Raw genomic sequence first — 18,391 nt, 5'->3', positions numbered from 1 at the left:
TTTTCACCACTGGCTTGGTCATTTAGATCAAAGCACACAGGTTCAAGAGCAGAGCAGAGCCGCCCAGAGATCAAGTTAATCAAATCTGGAGTCAGGATTTGGCCAGACAGAACGTGCGAGCCTGCTCCCTGGCGCAGTTATGACGTTGAGCCCCTCTGTATCATGTTCATTGCTAAGAATGGGGCTAACATAGTGCCTAGGTCATGGTGATTGTGCCTGTAAACAGGCTAAACAAACAAACTGAAGCTGTGATAATGCGAGCCTAAGTAGGTGAGCTTGTAGGTCAGAGCCTGGAATTCCAGTTCCACCATTTGCTTGTCAGGCAAATTCTTTAACCTTTCCAGCTGTAGTTTCATCTGCAAAAATGCAGATAATGGGGCCTCCCAAAAGTTTGTAAGCATCATCTGAGACACCACATGTAAAGAATTTAGCACAGTGTCTGTCACAGAGTTAGCGAATGCCAAACATGAGCTCTTATGACAACAAACTGAAAATTGAGCACAAGCTTTAGGAATGAAAACAAGATGCACTACATTTTAAAAGGATCAATGGAAACCCAGTTGTGTATAAATCATGCCCTTTATTGTCACAAAAGCAAACAAGGACACTAGTTACTGTATTAACAATAACAGTTGAGAAATAACATCAGGTTAGAAAGGAGAAGCTCAAACTGTTGTACATGTGTTGGTGAGATCAACTGCAGACCCGAAACATGACAATGCCAAGGGACACTGCAGGCAAGGGGACAGTCTGCATTTAAGAGGTGGAGATAAAGAATCTGAACTTGCCTTTTAAGAAGACAAAGTAAAAGATAAATAGTAATTAATGTTTAAGTTTATAAGGAAAATAAGCTATTATTTCTTAAATGATATTTAAAGAAAAATTTCTAAAGAAACATTTTGCAGGTCATAAGACTGGAGATGAAAATCCAGGTGAAGATGCTTTGCAGGTAGTGGATTCAAAGTCCTTCTGGAAACAAGAGACAGAACCCCTAGACAGAGCGCCTCCTGCCTGAGTGACAACGCACTCAGGAAATGTGGCTCTGGAAACTACTTAAAAACACCTTCTGGGGGAGCAGCACTAAGTAGCATCTCAAAAAATGTGCTTGAGGGGAACACAACCCAAGCCTTGATGGCATTAAGGAAAGGGTGCTCTGTTCTCCACCATCCATTCCTGCCCCTTGCGCAGAGGCTCAGGGGCAGGACCAGGGAAGGAGGAGCCTCTGGTCAGTGGTAAAGGCCAGCACAAAGGTTCCCACTCTGGCTCTCCAAGATCCTACGTTTATAGGCCTTTCCTTTAGTTTCCTTGAGGGCTAAGGCATGGCCAAGGGGAACAGGTCCATGCTTTCAGGGCAAACTTTAAAGAGAGTGAGTTATCTAATGATTCATTCCCTCCCTCTGGCTGCCAAAGATTCAGGGCTTGTTGTGGCTCAGCAACAGTGGCTTTCTTTAATCAGACACCCACAATGCAGAGGTTTCTCTGACTGTGAGCTGTCAACTCAAACACCCTTGGACATGAGCAAAGTACTTGGCTGGTGTGGTCAGCCCATTTAGAGGCTCCCAAAGACACTTCTCAGCAGGAAGGTGGAGGGTTGGGGTCCAGCCTGATGCCCATGGCTGCAGCTGCTTTTGAAAAAGAGAACGTTCCACTCGGAGCAGTCCAGGCCTTGCAGGTTTCAGAAGTGAGTGCAGTGTACTGCTGGTGGGAACAGAAATGGTGCAGCCACTGTGCAAATCATGTGGGGGCTCCTCACAAAATTAAATGTTTGATTTGTTTACCAAATGATCCAGCAATCCACTTCTGGGTATACATCCCAAGAACTGAAAGCAGGGACTCAAAGGGATATTTGCACACCCATGTTCACTGCAGCACTATTCACAATAGGAAAAGGTGCAAACAACCAAACATCCATCAAGAGATATATGAATAAACAAAACGTGGTCTATTGTACACAGAATACTACTTAGCCTTAAAAAGGAAGGGCATTCTGACACCTGCTACAACATAGATGAACCCCAAAGACATTTATACTAAGGGAAATAAGGCAGACATGAAAGGACAAATACTGTACGATTACACTTACAGGAGGTCCCTGGAGTGCTCAAGCGGAGATAGAAAGTAGAAAGGTGGGTGGCAGGGGCTGGGCGGACAGGGAGTTAGTGTTTAATGGGGACAGAGTTTCCGTTTGGGAAGATGAAAAAGTTCTGGAGATGGAGGATATGATGGTTGCACAGTATAAACACACTGAATGCCAGTGAGCTGTACGTTTACAAATAGTTTAAAAGTGGTAAGTTTTATGTTAGGTATATTGTACCACCAAAAAAGAAAAGGCAACGGACACTGTGTTTCACCCAACTGCTGGTGCCGGGGAAGCTGTAGGGACCCAGGGACTTCCCTGAGAGTGAGTTTTTAACCCTTAATTAGCAAAATAGCAACCCCGAACTGAGCCCCACTTTCTAGCGCTTGAAAACTTCCCTCTTCATTGGTTCCAGCATTCGCTGGGAGGCTGGTGTAGATCAGGGAGGGCCACCCTGACGCTACTCTTCTCTTTCCAGCCTCCAGGAGGCACTTTACTTGGGCAAGACATTTCTCTAGCAAGAGAAGCTCAGTTAGTATTTCCAGGGAAGTTTCATTGGGTTATTTTTTCCAGGAACCAGAAATGCAAAATGACTAGCAAGTACGCATAATATACATAGTTTAAACTCTGGAAAAAAATTACATACACTAAAAAAAGAAAGAAATGTTCTTCTACAACTATGGAATAAATATCAGCAAAATTTTGCCTTCCAAACAGATGAATTTAGAAGAAAAAAAATGATCATGCTTTCAAAATCACTTTGAAAAGGGATAAACAGAAAGGAAAAACTGATTAAATGGGAAATTAAACTTCCTTATTTTACTCAGGAACTATACTAATTTAAAAGCATTCCTTGAGCTATAATCAAGATATAATTACAATATTTTTAAGCTTGCTGTAGTCATAGGCTCAGCAGTTTGACCTTAAAATAATAATACAAAATATAAGTTTGGAAAAAAAGGTTTGCAGTACACCTGGGCTTTACAGATAGAGACCAGAAGTCGCTTTGCTCCATCCAAGACAATGACTGTGTTTCACTTTGTTTTCCTTTGACATCATGCAATCTGCCAGCCCGATTTTCTCCAGGACTCTCAGCACCATTTAGAATGGTTCTATGTAGGAAACATGATAAAAAATTCTAAAAGGGTAGATCATGGACTGAAAAAGTAATTTAATACACTTAACAAATGTTTATGACAATAAATTTTATGTTATGGGGATTTTATCACAATTTAAAAAATTCTAGAAAGCTGATTTAACAGTATGGATGGGGGAAAGAGTTTCATCCAATTAAAAAAAAGGTCTAGCCTATAAAATACTATTTTTAAAAAGTTTCTAGAAGAGAGAGCCCAGATCTGCTCCTGCGTGCATTTCAGAATGCCAGGTCTGTAAGAAACAGAAGCGAGCCAGTTTACAAGTGTGTCTCTCATCAAGCAAATGGTAAAATACCAGCGTGTCTTCCTTCTGGAAGTCGGTCATTTTTATAAGGATGTTTGTTGCCTGCCACACAAACAAGCTGTACAGTGAGTAGCACTGACCAGGTGGTGCAAGCTTGAACACTCATTAAATACTTGCCACGGGACGCCAACAGTGTGCCCTTAGAATGAAAGCAGAGCAGTGAGTCATGACGAACAGCCAGCACTTCCCTGCCTTAAAGTAGGCCAAGCACTGAAGGCGGAGAGTGGCATGCCTTACCTGAAGGGGCAGCGGCTCGGCCACCGTGCCAGCTTGAGGGGCGGGGGATGGCAAGAGATGGGCAGAGAAGGCACATCACCAAGGCTGCTACGAGCCACGACTGAGAGTTGGGCTTTCACAAATAACCAGAGAGGTCAGCTTTTGTTTAACTGGTGGAGTGACACAGGTACAACTCCTTGTAAACAAAGAGCTTCTTTCTCAAAAAGGTCATGGTCAAAATGTCACCGTATGGCACTCTGATGCGTCTGCTGAGCACTTACTGCAAACCTGCAGAGCAGCGCACCCGATCAGTCAGTCTTCAACATGGGTCACGACACCCTTACCCAACAACCAGATCGCAAGAAAGCTCCTAGCAGGGCACACAGTTCTCTCGTTAACTCCACCTTCCACATCAGTTAGAAAGGTACATTTTTTTCTTTTAAGAATTTCTTAAAAGTTATTTTCTTTTGAATCAGCCTTACCTTACTATTGTAGCTAATAGTAACTCACGTTTTCTGAGCAAATAACATGCTGTTCATGTAGTACAACTAAAGGTTGAGTATAAGCACTACTGGAGACTCTACAAAGCACAGACTGAACAGCAAAGGCAACTAACTAGGGCCAGGCCAGGCCTGGAACCAGCTGTCCAGCCTGTTACAGTCACCTGGCCACACAGACACTCCATCTTCTCACATAGAACACGAGCTCCCACCTACTCATTGGCAGGTCGTGTGGGTCAGACTCCAAAGGAGCTGAAATGCTCAGGGTGTTCACTCCACTTCCCCGGGCATCAGGATTAATATCGAATGCCTGTGTACACTCTTGCACACATGCACACGTGACATGAGCACCAGACTCCATCCCCATCTCTTGGTTAAGATGACTTGAAATTCTGCACAGTAGGTCAGAAAACTACTTCTTCAAACACAACACATGTATCACAACCTCATGGAACGCAAGCTACAACACATATACTCAAATATTGCTCTTCATTCTTCCCCTTCTGAATTGATTACATTTAGACTGTAAAAGCCAGTCCCACTCTAGCCTGTTTCTCCTGTTTTCTCACAGAGCAACTTCTGATGCCTAGCTGTAGTGCTTTTCCCATGCTTCCAGACTCACATTTTATTCTTTTTTGACTGCAGTGCCCTTACACACACACACACCCCCACCCCGACCACCATGCACACTCTGCCTGGCACTGGCTGAGCTTAAATACTGTATGTAGAACCAGGATGCCTCAAGCACATCTGAGCTTCACTCGGTGTCTTTATTCAGTATAAGGAGTTGAATGGCACCCATTACAGGTTTGAAAAACATTGCAGCATTACAGGTTTGAAAAACAATGGGTGATGATCATGTAACAGAGACTCACTGAGGGAATTACTCCCTGTTAGGAGGCTACGGGCCAACAGACTCCGATACAAGTCAGACGGCAGGAGGCGGTCGAGGCAAGTGGGTCCTATAGCAAAGCTACATGAAAAGAAAATGAACATGGGGCAGACATACCCTTCAAAACATAGTCTACATCTGAAACATACGTGATGCAGAGAATAATGACATATGAAAGAATTTATAATCACACACCAGAAGATCTAAGAAAAAGTAAGTGTACCATTAAGATACTAAATGATGCAGTGTCTGGAAATGTTATTTGTCTGCTCTTTAAACTTACTTTAATCCACAGAAGAATGATATATTTAACATTGCAGTGTCTGGAAATGTTATTTTTCTGCTTTTCAAACTTACTTTAATCCACATAAAAATGATACATTTAACAAACAAACCAAAAGCCTATTTTATGGAAACCAAACTTGTTAAAGTCAGAGCCAGAAGAGAAGAAAGAACATTTGGGGACAGAATCTCATTACAAATCCCAAACAGGCTTCAGTTCTGAAAGTTCTTCTGGTAGGACTCAATATTCTTCAAAATTCACACCTGGGAGAACAGAACTGGCATGCTCCAGTGAGACTGTTATCTCGTCCGGCACAGAGCAGCCCTCTCTAAAGACGGCACTTCCCGACCCTCGATGTTGAGCAGAATGGGTTCAGAGTGGCCTTTCAGAGCCTGGGACGCACCTCACAGAGCGCTCTGGTTCGCCAGCCCCAAGGAGCACAGGGCGCCAGAAGCACTGGGGGATGTGACCCTCTTGTGCAGGAGCAGCACCAAGGAGGGTAGTTCAGAACCTCAAGCTGGGAGGTGAAGAACACAGCTGTCCAATGCTGACTGCCTGCTCAGTCTGATCTGAACCTGAGCCCTGGTTCTCCTCCTCCATGCGTTTGCTTTGCTTCCCTGTCCCTGGGACAAGCAACCTGCATATAAGCAGATGACAGTTAAAGGACAAGCTAGCTCTCAGTGATGGGACCGAGGGGCCCCTAACAGCACACAGGGCGGATAAGCAAGGCATGAAAGCCTGGCTCTCTCCAGATCAATTCAAGCCCAAAGCTGGCTCTTTTCTCCAAAATCCAGCAGTTATAAATCTGCCCAGGACACAGTATCAAGAGGCAGAATGCATGGCTGGCATAAAGCAGCTGCTCAAAGAACATAACCTCCTCAGGAGTGTAATGGAGGTTCTGTACTTAGGATGAGACCTGTCCAGATGGGAGACAGAAAATCCTCTGCAGTTACTCTCTAAAAGCCTGATACCAGCCAGAACCACCCAGTGCAGATGGCGAGGGTACAGACTGCAAGGGGCATCCTGCATCTTTTAAAGACATGCAAACACCTTTACTGTAAGAAACAAGTGTGTCTGCCCAGAGGAAACAGGCTCCCATGGGTTAAGGTTGGTTCAGGGTTGCAGGCTCAGTTACGAAGCCCTGGCTATAAAGGATAGGACATCCAGCTACACAAATCTAAATGAAGAAATGCTTCATCTCACAACTGGAAGTCTAGAGCAGTGATTCTCAAGGGGGGCAATTTTGGCCCCAGGGACATTTGGCAATGTCTGGAGACATTTTAGGTGTTAGTCGGGGAGGGGAGTTCTCCTGGGATCTGGCGGACACAGGCGAGGATGCTAATAAACATCCACAGTGCACAGGACAGCCTCCTCCCATCCCTACCCCCATCACAGAAGGCCCACAGCACCGTGGCTGAGGGACTCTGGTCCAGAGGAGCACATTTCTGCAGGTGCTTAATGCAAGGGCTCAGTGACCCCCTAAAAGGACCTGGGCCTTTTCATGCTCTCAACAGTGAGGGAGGGAGGTTATCCTCTGCCTTTTTCTGTCCTGGCCTCAGATGTCTGCCATACATCAGGCATTAAATTCTCACACAACTAGAGGAGGAAAAAAAAAAAAAAGAACACCTTGGGGACAGAGTCTTAATACAAAAACCAAAACAAAACCTAGTGTTTGTTCCTTCCTGCTCTCTGTATTAGAAGGAAATCCCTTCCAGAAGCTGGCCGGCCACACCTCATGGGTCAGAGAAAGTCACATACGCACGTCCAAATGTCCAAATTAATTCCTGCCAAGGAAAACAGCATTACTAGGATGAAGTCCCAGAACAATAACATTTAAGCTGAGGCTGGGAGATAAGGCTGCAGCACATCCCTCTTGATCCCTAGACACAAGTGGTTTCTTCTGACAAGCAGGAAAGGGTGAATGGCTGTGTGGGCAGCCAGCACATCGGTCCCTATCTCCGAAGTAAGTGGTTAGCCTGAACATGTACCTGTGAGCCCAGTGTTCCTTCCTTCACTTCACATCTGAATTAGCACACCTTCCAACATGTTTACTTCCAAGGCATATCTCAGGTGTTTGGAGAATATGGCTTAAGCACAATAATCACCAGAAGTACACGAGTAAAATGTAAGGCAGAACTGGGCTGTTTGGAAAAAAGCAATTCAACATTTTACAAACTGATCAGGTAATGAAATGACATCTGTTTCTTGCCATATAAAGATAAGAAGTTATTAAGGTTAGTACGTAAGGAATAAAGTGACCCTTGATGAGATGGACATGCAGGATGGAGATAATGGTGACACTCTCACGAATGCAGTGCGTGCTGTGTAAGGTAGGGAGGGCAACGACTCTCCCTTTCTGGGCTAAGGGTTGTAGCTAGGCCATGGCTACTCAGCCAGGGGATATTTTTCTCCTTTGAAGATGTGAGTAGACGGTAACACGTGCCACTAAGGCCTATGCATGCTATGTGCTCTTCCCTCTTCCTGTGGGGCAGAATGGCAGTGAACAGAGTAACTCTGGAAGCCATGTGTTTAAGGCAGAGTCCATGGCTTGAGTCTCCAGAATGACCACGTGGTACAGAGCTGCCCAATCCGCAGCACCATGCTCAACTGATACATGAGTGAGAAATTTCCGTCTTATTGGTGGCACTGCATTTCTGGACTTCCTTATTATAGCAGCTAACATTACTGTAACTAATACACTGGGAGTATCAACATTATTTAATACTGTTTCAAAAAAAATGCCAGCAAAATACTGGGAAAACCCCCCCAGATTCAGTATTGGTTGATGCTATATATGCCTCTCTACCTGAAGAACTCAAAAGAATTAGCTGCAAAAATTACTTAGAAATAAATTCACTAAGCTGGTTTTCCACATCTGATAACCAGTTAAAACATAGCAGAAAAGAATCCCATTCATAATAGCAAGAATACATGTCTAAAATATCAAATGCATTTCAGAAACAGGAAGAACTTATGCAAAAAGAATGATTAAATTCTTAGGGACATAATGAATACTTTGTAATTAATGAAGGGAACTGCCACATTCCCATGTGGGAGGGCCCAAATGTGTCAAGATGTCACTTCTTCCCAAAGTATTCTATAATTATTACTTCCTGCCAATCAAGCCCTAAAAGAATTTTTTTTTTGAACTTCACAATGATTCTGAAGTTCATCTGGAAGAAAACCTCCTGGAAATGGTAGACAATTTCTGAAATAGACACAGGCCTCCCCCTCCTCATAAGGCTGCAGTCCTATCAGATTGGGGCCCACCCTTATGACCTCTTTTAATCATAATTACCTCTGAAGACCCTATTCTCCTGATACAGTCACATGGGGGATTAGGGCTCCAAAATGTGAACTTGGTCGGGAAGGGGGAGACACATAACTCAGTACATTAGCACCTTCCTTAGCATGGCCTGATGTGAAGTTTCTAGTTTCATAACTGTCTTAGTAGAATTGATTAAAATGTAAATGGACCACAAGCCCTTTCCCTTATCCATAAACTCAATTCCACTAGGTGAGCTTTTTGTCATTGGATCACAGCAGGAATAATTTATATGGACTATTTCCATCCCTTTAGCAGATCTGAAAGAAGAATAGCAAAAATACCCTTTGTTCACATGCAAAATAAATAAGACTATATCCTAGCTATAAATTATTGAAAGGGTACCAGACTCCTGATTTCAGCAATGAGAAGTGCTCTTTCCAAAAGGACCTCGTCAGCTTTACGGTGCTCGCAGCAGCGCTCACAGCCTGAATCAGCAACGCCTTTGCCAATTCTCAGCCCCTTCTGCATAACCTGCCATAGCATAAAAAGCAATAACACCATCTGAGCCCCAATGTGTCACCCACCAAAAGAAGGCCACAACAGCGGCAAAGGATTCGGCAGTCCTTGCCACACATTAGGATGTTCTGTCAGCTGCATCTTCTAAGTTCCAGTGCCAAAAAGAAATCAGAACATGCTGCCAGAAGCAGCTGGGCCTGGGCCTATCAGTCTCCTGCAGAGGGACAGGATCTACCTTACAAGCAAGAAGAGTCAATAACTGCCAACGATCTCCTTTCAGTCTGATCTCTTCAGGAGGCCTCCAGGCCCACATCTTTCCTGCAACCAAAACACTTACCTGACCACTTCCACCATCAGGGTCACTGCCTCGGACAACAGTAGAAGGATGCTGGGAAATGACTAAAATAACTGCCCCCAACTGAGGGGCCCCAAAAGAGAGGTGACAAAGTAGAACCAGGATCATGGAGACTGAGCACCTCAATTCATACACAGAGTTTCTGTTATGGGTTGAATTGTCTCCCCCAGATTCACATGCTGAGACTTTAAGCCCCAAAACCTCAGAATGTGAATGCATTTGGAAACAGGCCTTTAAAGAGGTGATTAAGGTCCAGTGAGATCATATAGGTGGTGGTGTCCAGTATGGCTGATGTCCTTATTAGACAAGGAGATGGGGACACACACACACACACACACACACACACACACACACACACAGAAGGATGACTATGGGGGGGAGGGGGAGAGGAGGAGGAGGAGGAGGAGGCAGCCATCTAGATGCAAGCCCAGGAGAGAGGCATCAGGAGAAACCAAACTGCCAACACCTTGATCTTGGATTTCCAGCCTCCAGATCTGTAAGACAGTTAATTTCTGTTAAGTCACCCAGTCTGTAGTATTTCATTACAGCAGTCCTAGCAAAAGAATATGGACCCCATTGTGTTTAGTACACATGGTGTGGGGATCACGGGGAGAACAGTGTATCACAGAGAAGGGACATAGTGGATCTCTGGCAACTTGCTGCACTGATGGACAGTGACTGCATTGGGGTATGGGTGGGGAATTGATAATATGGATAAATGTAGTAACCACATTGTTTTTTCATGTGAAACCTTCATAAGAGTGTGTATCAATCAGACCTTAATAAAAAATTAAAAAAAAAATTCAGTGGTGGAAAAAAAAAAAAAAAGACCTTATTTGAAAATAAAGTCTTTGCAGATTATTAAGTTCATTTAAGGTCATTAGGGTAGGCCCTGATCCAATATGACTCTGTCCTTATAAAAATGAGATATTTGGGCACACAGAGACACATAGAAGGGAAATGATGTGAAGACAAAGGAAGACCACCGCCTACAAGCCAAAGTACGTCTGAAGTTACCAGAGGCTAAGGGAGGAGCATGGAACCGATTTCACTTCATGACATTTTGAAGAAATCAATCCTGCTATAACACCTTGATTTCAGACTTCAAGCTTTCAGAATTGTAAGACAAGAGATTTCTGTTGTTTAAGCCAGCAATTTTGTGATACTTTTTTACAGAAGACTCAGGAAATAAATACAGTGATATAGCAGATTTTACTGAACATTGAAGAACTGTACAGAGGGAGGTTGGTTTATGCAATCATGATAATAACAACTTAAAATTAAATATTAGACATTCCTCCCCTTAAAAAAAAAAAAAAGAATATGGACCCCACACTAATGAGGCTTTACTCAGACTAATGCTATTTAATAGAGAAAAGTGGCTGATTAGGGCTAGGGTACAGATCAGGATCCAGTTCATACCCATCAAGTTTTTAGGTAGAAGAGGTCTTGGAGCTGATCTGTGAAGGGCCAGAACAGGTCACCCGGTCCCCGGGCTCCAGCCTGTGCCCCCACGATACCACAGCACTAATCCTGAAATACCAGAGTCAGGAGGCTCTGCTTTATAAAGGAGGTGTTTGTAATTAAGTGGTAAGACTTTAGAAGTTAAAACATTTAATGACTCCCAAGGCCTTCTATTTTTCATGCTATTCATGTAACCGGCTTTCTGGCAATTTGTGAAAAAGGAAGGTGTGAAATAAAAAGCAGCATGAAAAGGTGGTGCATTTACGACAATTATGATGTTTTCTAAAAAGTGGTAAGTTTTTAAATGTACAGAGTTTATTCATTTCTACTATCCTTTGTTTCCATAATTAAAGTTGTAATCCAGGCTTGACACAGTGATTGGGTTCATAAGGGCTCAAAATGCACTTGCTGATTAAAATTTATCTAAAAATAAGCAATGAAAGATGATGACTTAAAGTCAGGTAAACAAGCAAAATTTACCCTATTCAGGTTGATATACTAAAAATTATAAAATACCAACTTTTCTCTAATACAGAAAAATGCTAAAAGTGATACTGTAAGTTTAGAAAGTTTAAAAAATGACACAATTAGAACACGCATATAGACAGACTGACAAACCAAGACCTCTTGAGGTCATTTTCTCATTTGTCAAGAGTTGAGCTATGAGCCTTGTGCTCTGAGTCTACGGTTTATGTTTTATAACTTGCAAACATCTACCTCAGTTAGAAAGCATCTTGACCTATCCTTTGCATACTGTAATGTCTATTTGCATTATAAAGATTTTTTTTACTAATTCATTACTAATTTACTCACTGAATTTTTGTGTACATGCACGAGTCCAAGAAATCTGAGCAATACTTGAGCCTTAAGAACACTCCTTATTCACACCAACTCCTGTCAAGTATCCCCGAATGCAGAAGTTTCAAGTCTCTTTAGTAACCTCTAATGCTGCCGGAGCTTGTTCTCTCCGGCACTTTCCCAAACCCTCCACATCTGGTAACCCGGATCTGGGTGCTAAAGCTGTGCACTGCCACCCCAGCAGGTTCCCCAGGGGGGCTCACTCACCACACATCAGCCTGAGGGATTCTTCTAGCAGGTAAGGGAGCGGTCACCCTTCCTGGAAGCTCACACCCTTCCTGGAAGCCCAATGGCTTGCCCTCCCTTGCAGAACAAAACCCTGAGATCTGCCCTCGCTGCCTCTCCTCCCTTGTCTCCAATCACCTCTCCACCCCAGCCATGCCCCCTACTGTAGGCCCATGCCCCAAATGAGCCCCTGCCAATCACTTGCTGCATTTAGGCCTCTGCACAACTAAAATGTTACATTAACAGAGCCATCTTAGCCTGAATCTAAAGATTTCATTTTAACTTGATTACCTCTGTAAAGATGTGATCCTCAAATAGGTCACACTGAGATACTGTGGTTTAGGACATCAGCATATCTTTTTTGGAGATCAAAGTTCAACCCAGCACATCCACTTAGTAACCATATGACAGCGGGCAGGATGATAGTTGCACCTCCCTCATTTGGGTAACAAAGACAGGGCCCCCAACAGCCAAGAGGGATATTCCTGTACCCTTAGGCGAGCCATAAAGATAATGACAGGCAAAAAGCTCAAGAGCACGGGCTTTGGAGCCAGGAGCCAGGATTTGACCCATGGCCACTTGCTGGCTATGATCTCCATCAAGCTGCCAGTCTAAGACCAATCTCAAGACATGCTATCAGTATTCTACAATAACGCCCACCAAATCCTCAGCACACAGTATGCGCCCTAAGAAAGTCAGCCATCACAGACAGCACTGAGGTAGGGATGGACAGTATCACCCTCATCCCACCATATCTTGCACATTTTCTAAAGGGGCTGCTCTCATCGCCTAATCACAGCAGCAGAGAACAGGAAGCTTGAGCAAGGAGGACATAGCGGTGGGAGTACATGGAATTGAGTAACATCTGTAACAAAAAATTGTCTTTTATCCGACTCCTGCCCAACTGTGTACAGACATAACACTAGGACACCTACCAGATGCCTCGAACTAACTGTCGCAAAGTGAGCCCCCAATCCTCCTGCCCACCCCGAGGAGCTGGCCCTTCTCCAGCCTCCCTATCGCATCCCTGCAGCTTCTGAAGCTGAAAATCTGGGAGAAAACCTGCCAGTCATACTGGACTCCTCTTTTTCTCTTATATCCACATCTGATCCACAAGTAAATCCTGTCAACTATAATGTTAAAGAATATTCAGAGTCCAAACACTTCTCCACTGGCCCATCTACGATATAGCAACAGCTCCTGTACGGTCTCCCTGCTTCTGCCTTGCCCAACCCCCACCCCTCTTTTCTACCCCCAGTAGAACAGCTGGAAATGGTTCCAGCATAAAAGGGGAGCCAGGCCATGCCACGCTGCTCAGCTCCTTCCAGGGATCCCCTTAACTTAGCAGCCACTGTCGGATTCCAGTTTTAAAGGATACACAAGATCAGACGCCCTTCCTACTCCTGGCCTCTGCGGCCTCATCTCCTCAGCTCTTCCCATCTCTTGCTTGCTTTGTGATAACCTCAGGGCCTCAAATACACCTGAGCCTCTGCACTTGGCCAAATGGCACATTCTCAGGGAGGCCTTCCTGGATGACCCCATTCAATACCTCACTGTCCCCCCAAACACTCCTGCCTCCTCCCTTTACTGCTCCCACAACACTCATCACTATCAAACAACCTGTATAATTTGTCACCTGGCCTCCCCAGGTGGGCAGGGTCTTTTTGGTTTTGTTCTCCACTGTACCCCGATACCTAGAGCACTTCGGGCAGGTTGTGGGAGCCCACACAGCTACTGAATGATGAATGGCCAATGCTTTAAAAGCACCCCTAACAAAGAGTTCAACTAGACTTGAAAACCTGCATTTTAAAAGGTGTTTAAAATGATTAAATATGTTAGGAATTTTTTCAGACATATGAAAACAAAGCCTGTTCAACAGTACCTCATTGTCTGAGAAACTTGCACTTACCAAGTTTATCATTTTACCTAGCTCAAAATGTGTGTGCCCCTAAGTAAATAGAAATGTGTTCATGGGATTATAAGATTTAATATTATTAACATGGCAATACTCCCCAAAGCAGTTTACAGGTTCAATGCAATCCCTGTCAAAATTACAGTTGGCTTTTTCTGCAGAAGTTGACAAGGTGACCCTAAAAGTCATGTGGAATTTCAAGGGATCCAGAATAACCAGATCAATTCTGAAATGAACAATGAAGCTGAAGACTCTCACTTCCCCATTTCAAAACTTACTACAAAGCTACAATAATCAAAATATGTGTGGTACTAGTATAAGCTTAGACATATAGATCAATGGAAAACAAAGTCCAGAACCAAACCCATCTATCAATGATCAATTAATTTTCAACAAGGTTTCCAAAACCCTTGAAAAGAACAGTCTCTTCAGTAGACGGTGTTGGACACTGGATTTCCACATGTAAAAAGAATGAACTTGGAGCCCTATCCCACACCATGTACAAAAATGAACTCAAAATGGATCCAAGACCTAAATGTAAGAGCTAAACCTATAAAACTCTAAGAAGAAAACACAGTGCTAATCTTCATGATCTTGGATTTGACAGTGGTTTCTTAGATATGACACGAAAAACATAAACAACAAAAGAAAAAAATAAATTGAACTTCATCAAAACTAAAAACTTTTGTGCATTAAAGGTACTATCAAAAAAGTGAAAGGACAATCCAAATGGGAAAAAATATATTAGCAAGTCATATATCCAACAAAGGCCTAGTAACCAGAATATGTACAGAACCTGTATGTAAAAATTCCGGGCCAGCACCCAGCCGTGATGTTCACATATTGTAAATATACCTTGCAAGAGGCCGTGCAGTTTCCTGGCCACTACCTGTAACAAGTGCCTGTCTCCACTGTGCCATCTGTGAGGGCTGGAGGTTGGTGCTGGACTGCTGCCCAGGCCCTGCACCTTGGTCAGGCTGCTGGGCATTCTTCACTCCCCCAATACCCCTGTTCCTGGAAGAGGCAAATGGAGATGTTCTTTCTCTTTAGGGAGGTTTGTTGGAGTTCCCTGATGCATGTGACCTGGGGAGTGCAGATCTGCAAAGTAGGACTGGGCATCTCCCAACTCCCACAGAGCACCTGGGGTCCAAAGTCAGGTATCAGAACCAGAAACCATGGCCAAATGGCAACAGAGCTGGCAGCAGCTTCTCCGAGCCCAGATATCTTCTACCTACAAGTCTCAGTGGTCATCTGAGGGCCTGGGCACTACTGCGTCATCTTCCTTCTGGGCAGGATGGGAAAGCACCATGTTCCCACCTACAGAACACAAGGTCAAGCCTGCATATGACCTGTGGTCTTCCTAGACCAGACCCCTTTCTTCTTGTCCACACACACAGTTTCTGGGCAGATTTCATCATTTACTTCCACCTTTCTTCTTCCAGGGTTACCAATCAACAGTAGAATGGTCAAAAAGGTAGACCAAAGACGAAAAAGCCATAAAAATCCTAAGCAGTACATGAAGAACAATTCATCTTTGAATAAGTGATTGGGCAAGTTTTACATTTATCTTCTTTAGCCCTAAACACTGTTGAGAAAAAGACTTTTCAGCTATCCCATGAATAGTATCCACACTATAGTTCTATGCTCAGGAAAAAAAAAAAAGCTGGAAGGAGGTACGTACACTGATAAGTGAACAATATAACTCTGGGTGACAGAATTATGGGTGGTTTTTCTTATCTGCATTTTCTGTTTGTTATAATCAGCATGTAATGTAATAATAATAAAAACACAATGCCTTGAAATAATAAAGACAGCTGTGTCCCCAACTCAACACAATCCAGATACTCTATGCCCACATACCTTGTTGAGCTTGCCCAGGGAAGATATGAGATCTGCCCATTCACTCGAGGACTCAAAGTTTCTTAAGGCCTTTTCAATCACTGAAGAGTAATTTCTGTATCTGTAATCATTTAATAGCTCCTGCTCTTCTGGATCCATTTTACATTCTCACAGCAGAGAAAGTATCTAAAAGTGAATCAAAAAAATAAATGAGGCAGCTATTCAAGGACATAAATCATTCCTAGCCCAGAGCTACAGAGCAGACAGGTCCACAAACACCACTGTGCACAAACTCACTTGGCAATCCAATCCAAATATTTAGTAAGGCTTCTGGACCAGGCACTAGAGTAGATAAAAGGCAAACAGTTCCAGCCCTTCTGGATTCCAAGGGAGACAAACAGATGGCGCAGAAAGAAGCAAAAATGCTAGGTTTCTCCTTAACTGACAAAATTAATCCTAGGAGTAAAACTTACCACGCAGCTAGCTACACCTTGCTGCCAACTGGTAATTCTGAATGCAGATGACCTAAGGAGAAGCAGGTCAATGATCTTAACCGGAACCTACTTAGCAATCCAATCCTTTACAATGAGATTAGGATAGAGGATTGGAAATATTCTACAAGAAAGCCTGGTGGAAAAGGTGAAAAACATCAGAATGTATGGATGTAATATTTGACAGCAGTGCTGTCAGAAATCCACCACATGCTCATTCAGTTACAAAGCTCCAGTCATCCAGCAGGCCTCCCCTAGCCATGGCTTTATGTCTCAGAGTATAGACTCTGGGAGAAGGGTGGTTATGCCAGGGTCCAGGTAACCATCATTTTATTCTTCTGCCCTTGTATATTCTCTCATAGATGCTTTAATTTTCTCCTGTGGCTAGATGCATTCATTATGCATGAACCACTGCAGCTATTGCGAAGCCCAAGACGTAGATGGACTAACCCCAACTCCAACAGCAGCTGATCGTGACCCTTGCTACAAGAGGAACCTAAGAGCAACATGGAATGCTACACTGGTCTGACTCGGTGAAAACATCCATTATGATGTATGCGATACAAACGCGTGCTCACATCGTTTTGTTTTTATTCCTTCATTTCAAAAAAATCTGAAGGTCAATCCATCAGTCTGTTCAGACAAATTACAACCCCGAAAAAACACTCTACAAGAACAGCAATGTTGATTCAGTCCCCAGTTTGGAACCAATTCCAAACTTGGTTTTATAAATCCCTGCAATGGGAGTGGCCATCTGCATTCAGAATTACCAAGTTCCAAACTTTGGCATTTTCTCAAAAGTAATGTCTTAGAATCCACATTTGCCCTCTTTAGTCTTCATCTGATTAAGGTCTATTTGAAGTGTGGCAGGCACCTACCCCAAAATTCCTTGTGCCCCTTTTCCCATAGTAAGGGAAGTCTAACTTTGCTCAGGGCGGCTCTACGGCTCCCAGTCTCCCTTGCAGCTAGGTGGCCCTGTGACCGCTCTGGACAATGAGCTGTCAGTAGAACCTGGTGATGGCACTCCAGGAAAGCCATTTGGAAGGAGGTGGATTCCTCTGGCATGGGTCTTCTGTCCTTCACTCTTCCCCTTCTTTCTGCCTGGAACAAAGGCTTGATGTTGGAGGTGAAGCCACGTCTTGCAACCAAGAAGAAACAACTACCTTCAGTATGTGACTTTTGTGCATAAAGGTAAAGGCAGAGCAGCTGAGGCCCCGGATGGCTTTAAGACGGCACCACACCAACAACAGACACTCTGCCTCTGGACTGCATTCTGTGGAGAAGAGCTAATTTGGTTAAGTTCAAGTTTTCTGTTAACAACCCAACACAATCCTGATTGATAGATGAGGCTAAGTAAGATTTCATTAGTAGGTAGTCTGAGAGGAGAGAGAAATACAGAGCGATGTGATACAATGAAATACACTAAGCATGCTGTAATCAGTGTGCTAACCAAGCTGCACTTAGTCAAATAAAAAGGCAAATGTCGGAAGTAGAAGAAACTGAAGTGTAGGTACATATTCTTTAAGCCTGAATCTTTCATTTATTGGCCACTGTGCAGATGTAAGAATCCCATGGTATTATCTACTTCAGTTTCTGATCACTCTGCCCACTCCAATCTTCTCAAGATCACCCCAATTTTTCAAGTCACCAATGTCAGAGTACCTCTCAGTAGGACTGTGCAACAGACTACTCCTTCCTCAAAACGGCCTTCTCAGCCCACACACTCCTCCAGCCCCACCGGCCTTGTGCTGATTTCCACCTACCTCTGCTATTCTTCTACTTTGCAGGCTGATCTTAGTCTACCCAACTGCAAAATGTTGGCATTCCTTGGCACTAAGCCTTGGGTCCGCTTTCCTTTTTTATCCATTCCTATAGACTACAGACACCATCATCATGCTAATGACCCGTGAATTCATAGCACCCACCCAAACCTCCCCTCAAGGTCCAGATTATGCAATGTCTACTTGACTCCTGCGCTGCATGTGATGTAGGTGTCTCAAATTTAGTGGAGCCCAAATAGACTGTTGAGTGTCCCTC

At 43.7% G+C, this 18,391-nt stretch overlaps 1 protein-coding gene across 4 annotated transcripts in view; it reads right to left on the bottom strand.

Annotated features, from left to right (window-relative positions):
- The window catches only part of DOP1B (DOP1 leucine zipper like protein B), a 98,559-nt gene that overhangs the window by 76,891 nt on the left and 3,277 nt on the right, over positions 1-18,391 (bottom strand). For all 4 annotated transcript variants that reach the window (XR_005027491.2, XM_036899316.2, XM_036899311.2 and 1 more), the window contains exon 2: positions 15,885-16,049. Coding sequence is in view for 3 of the 4 variants with exons in the window: in XM_036899316.2 (XP_036755211.2) it covers positions 15,885-16,022 (138 nt within the window). In the remaining variant the exon portion in view is untranslated. The remainder of the gene's footprint in view (positions 1-15,884; positions 16,050-18,391) is intronic.

Source organism: Manis pentadactyla, chromosome 1 (assembly GCF_030020395.1).
Source record: "Manis pentadactyla isolate mManPen7 chromosome 1, mManPen7.hap1, whole genome shotgun sequence".
NCBI lineage: Eukaryota > Metazoa > Chordata > Mammalia > Pholidota > Manidae > Manis > Manis pentadactyla.
The sequence above is the reverse complement of the archived record's forward strand: the minus strand, read 5'-3'. Positions and strand labels throughout refer to the sequence as shown.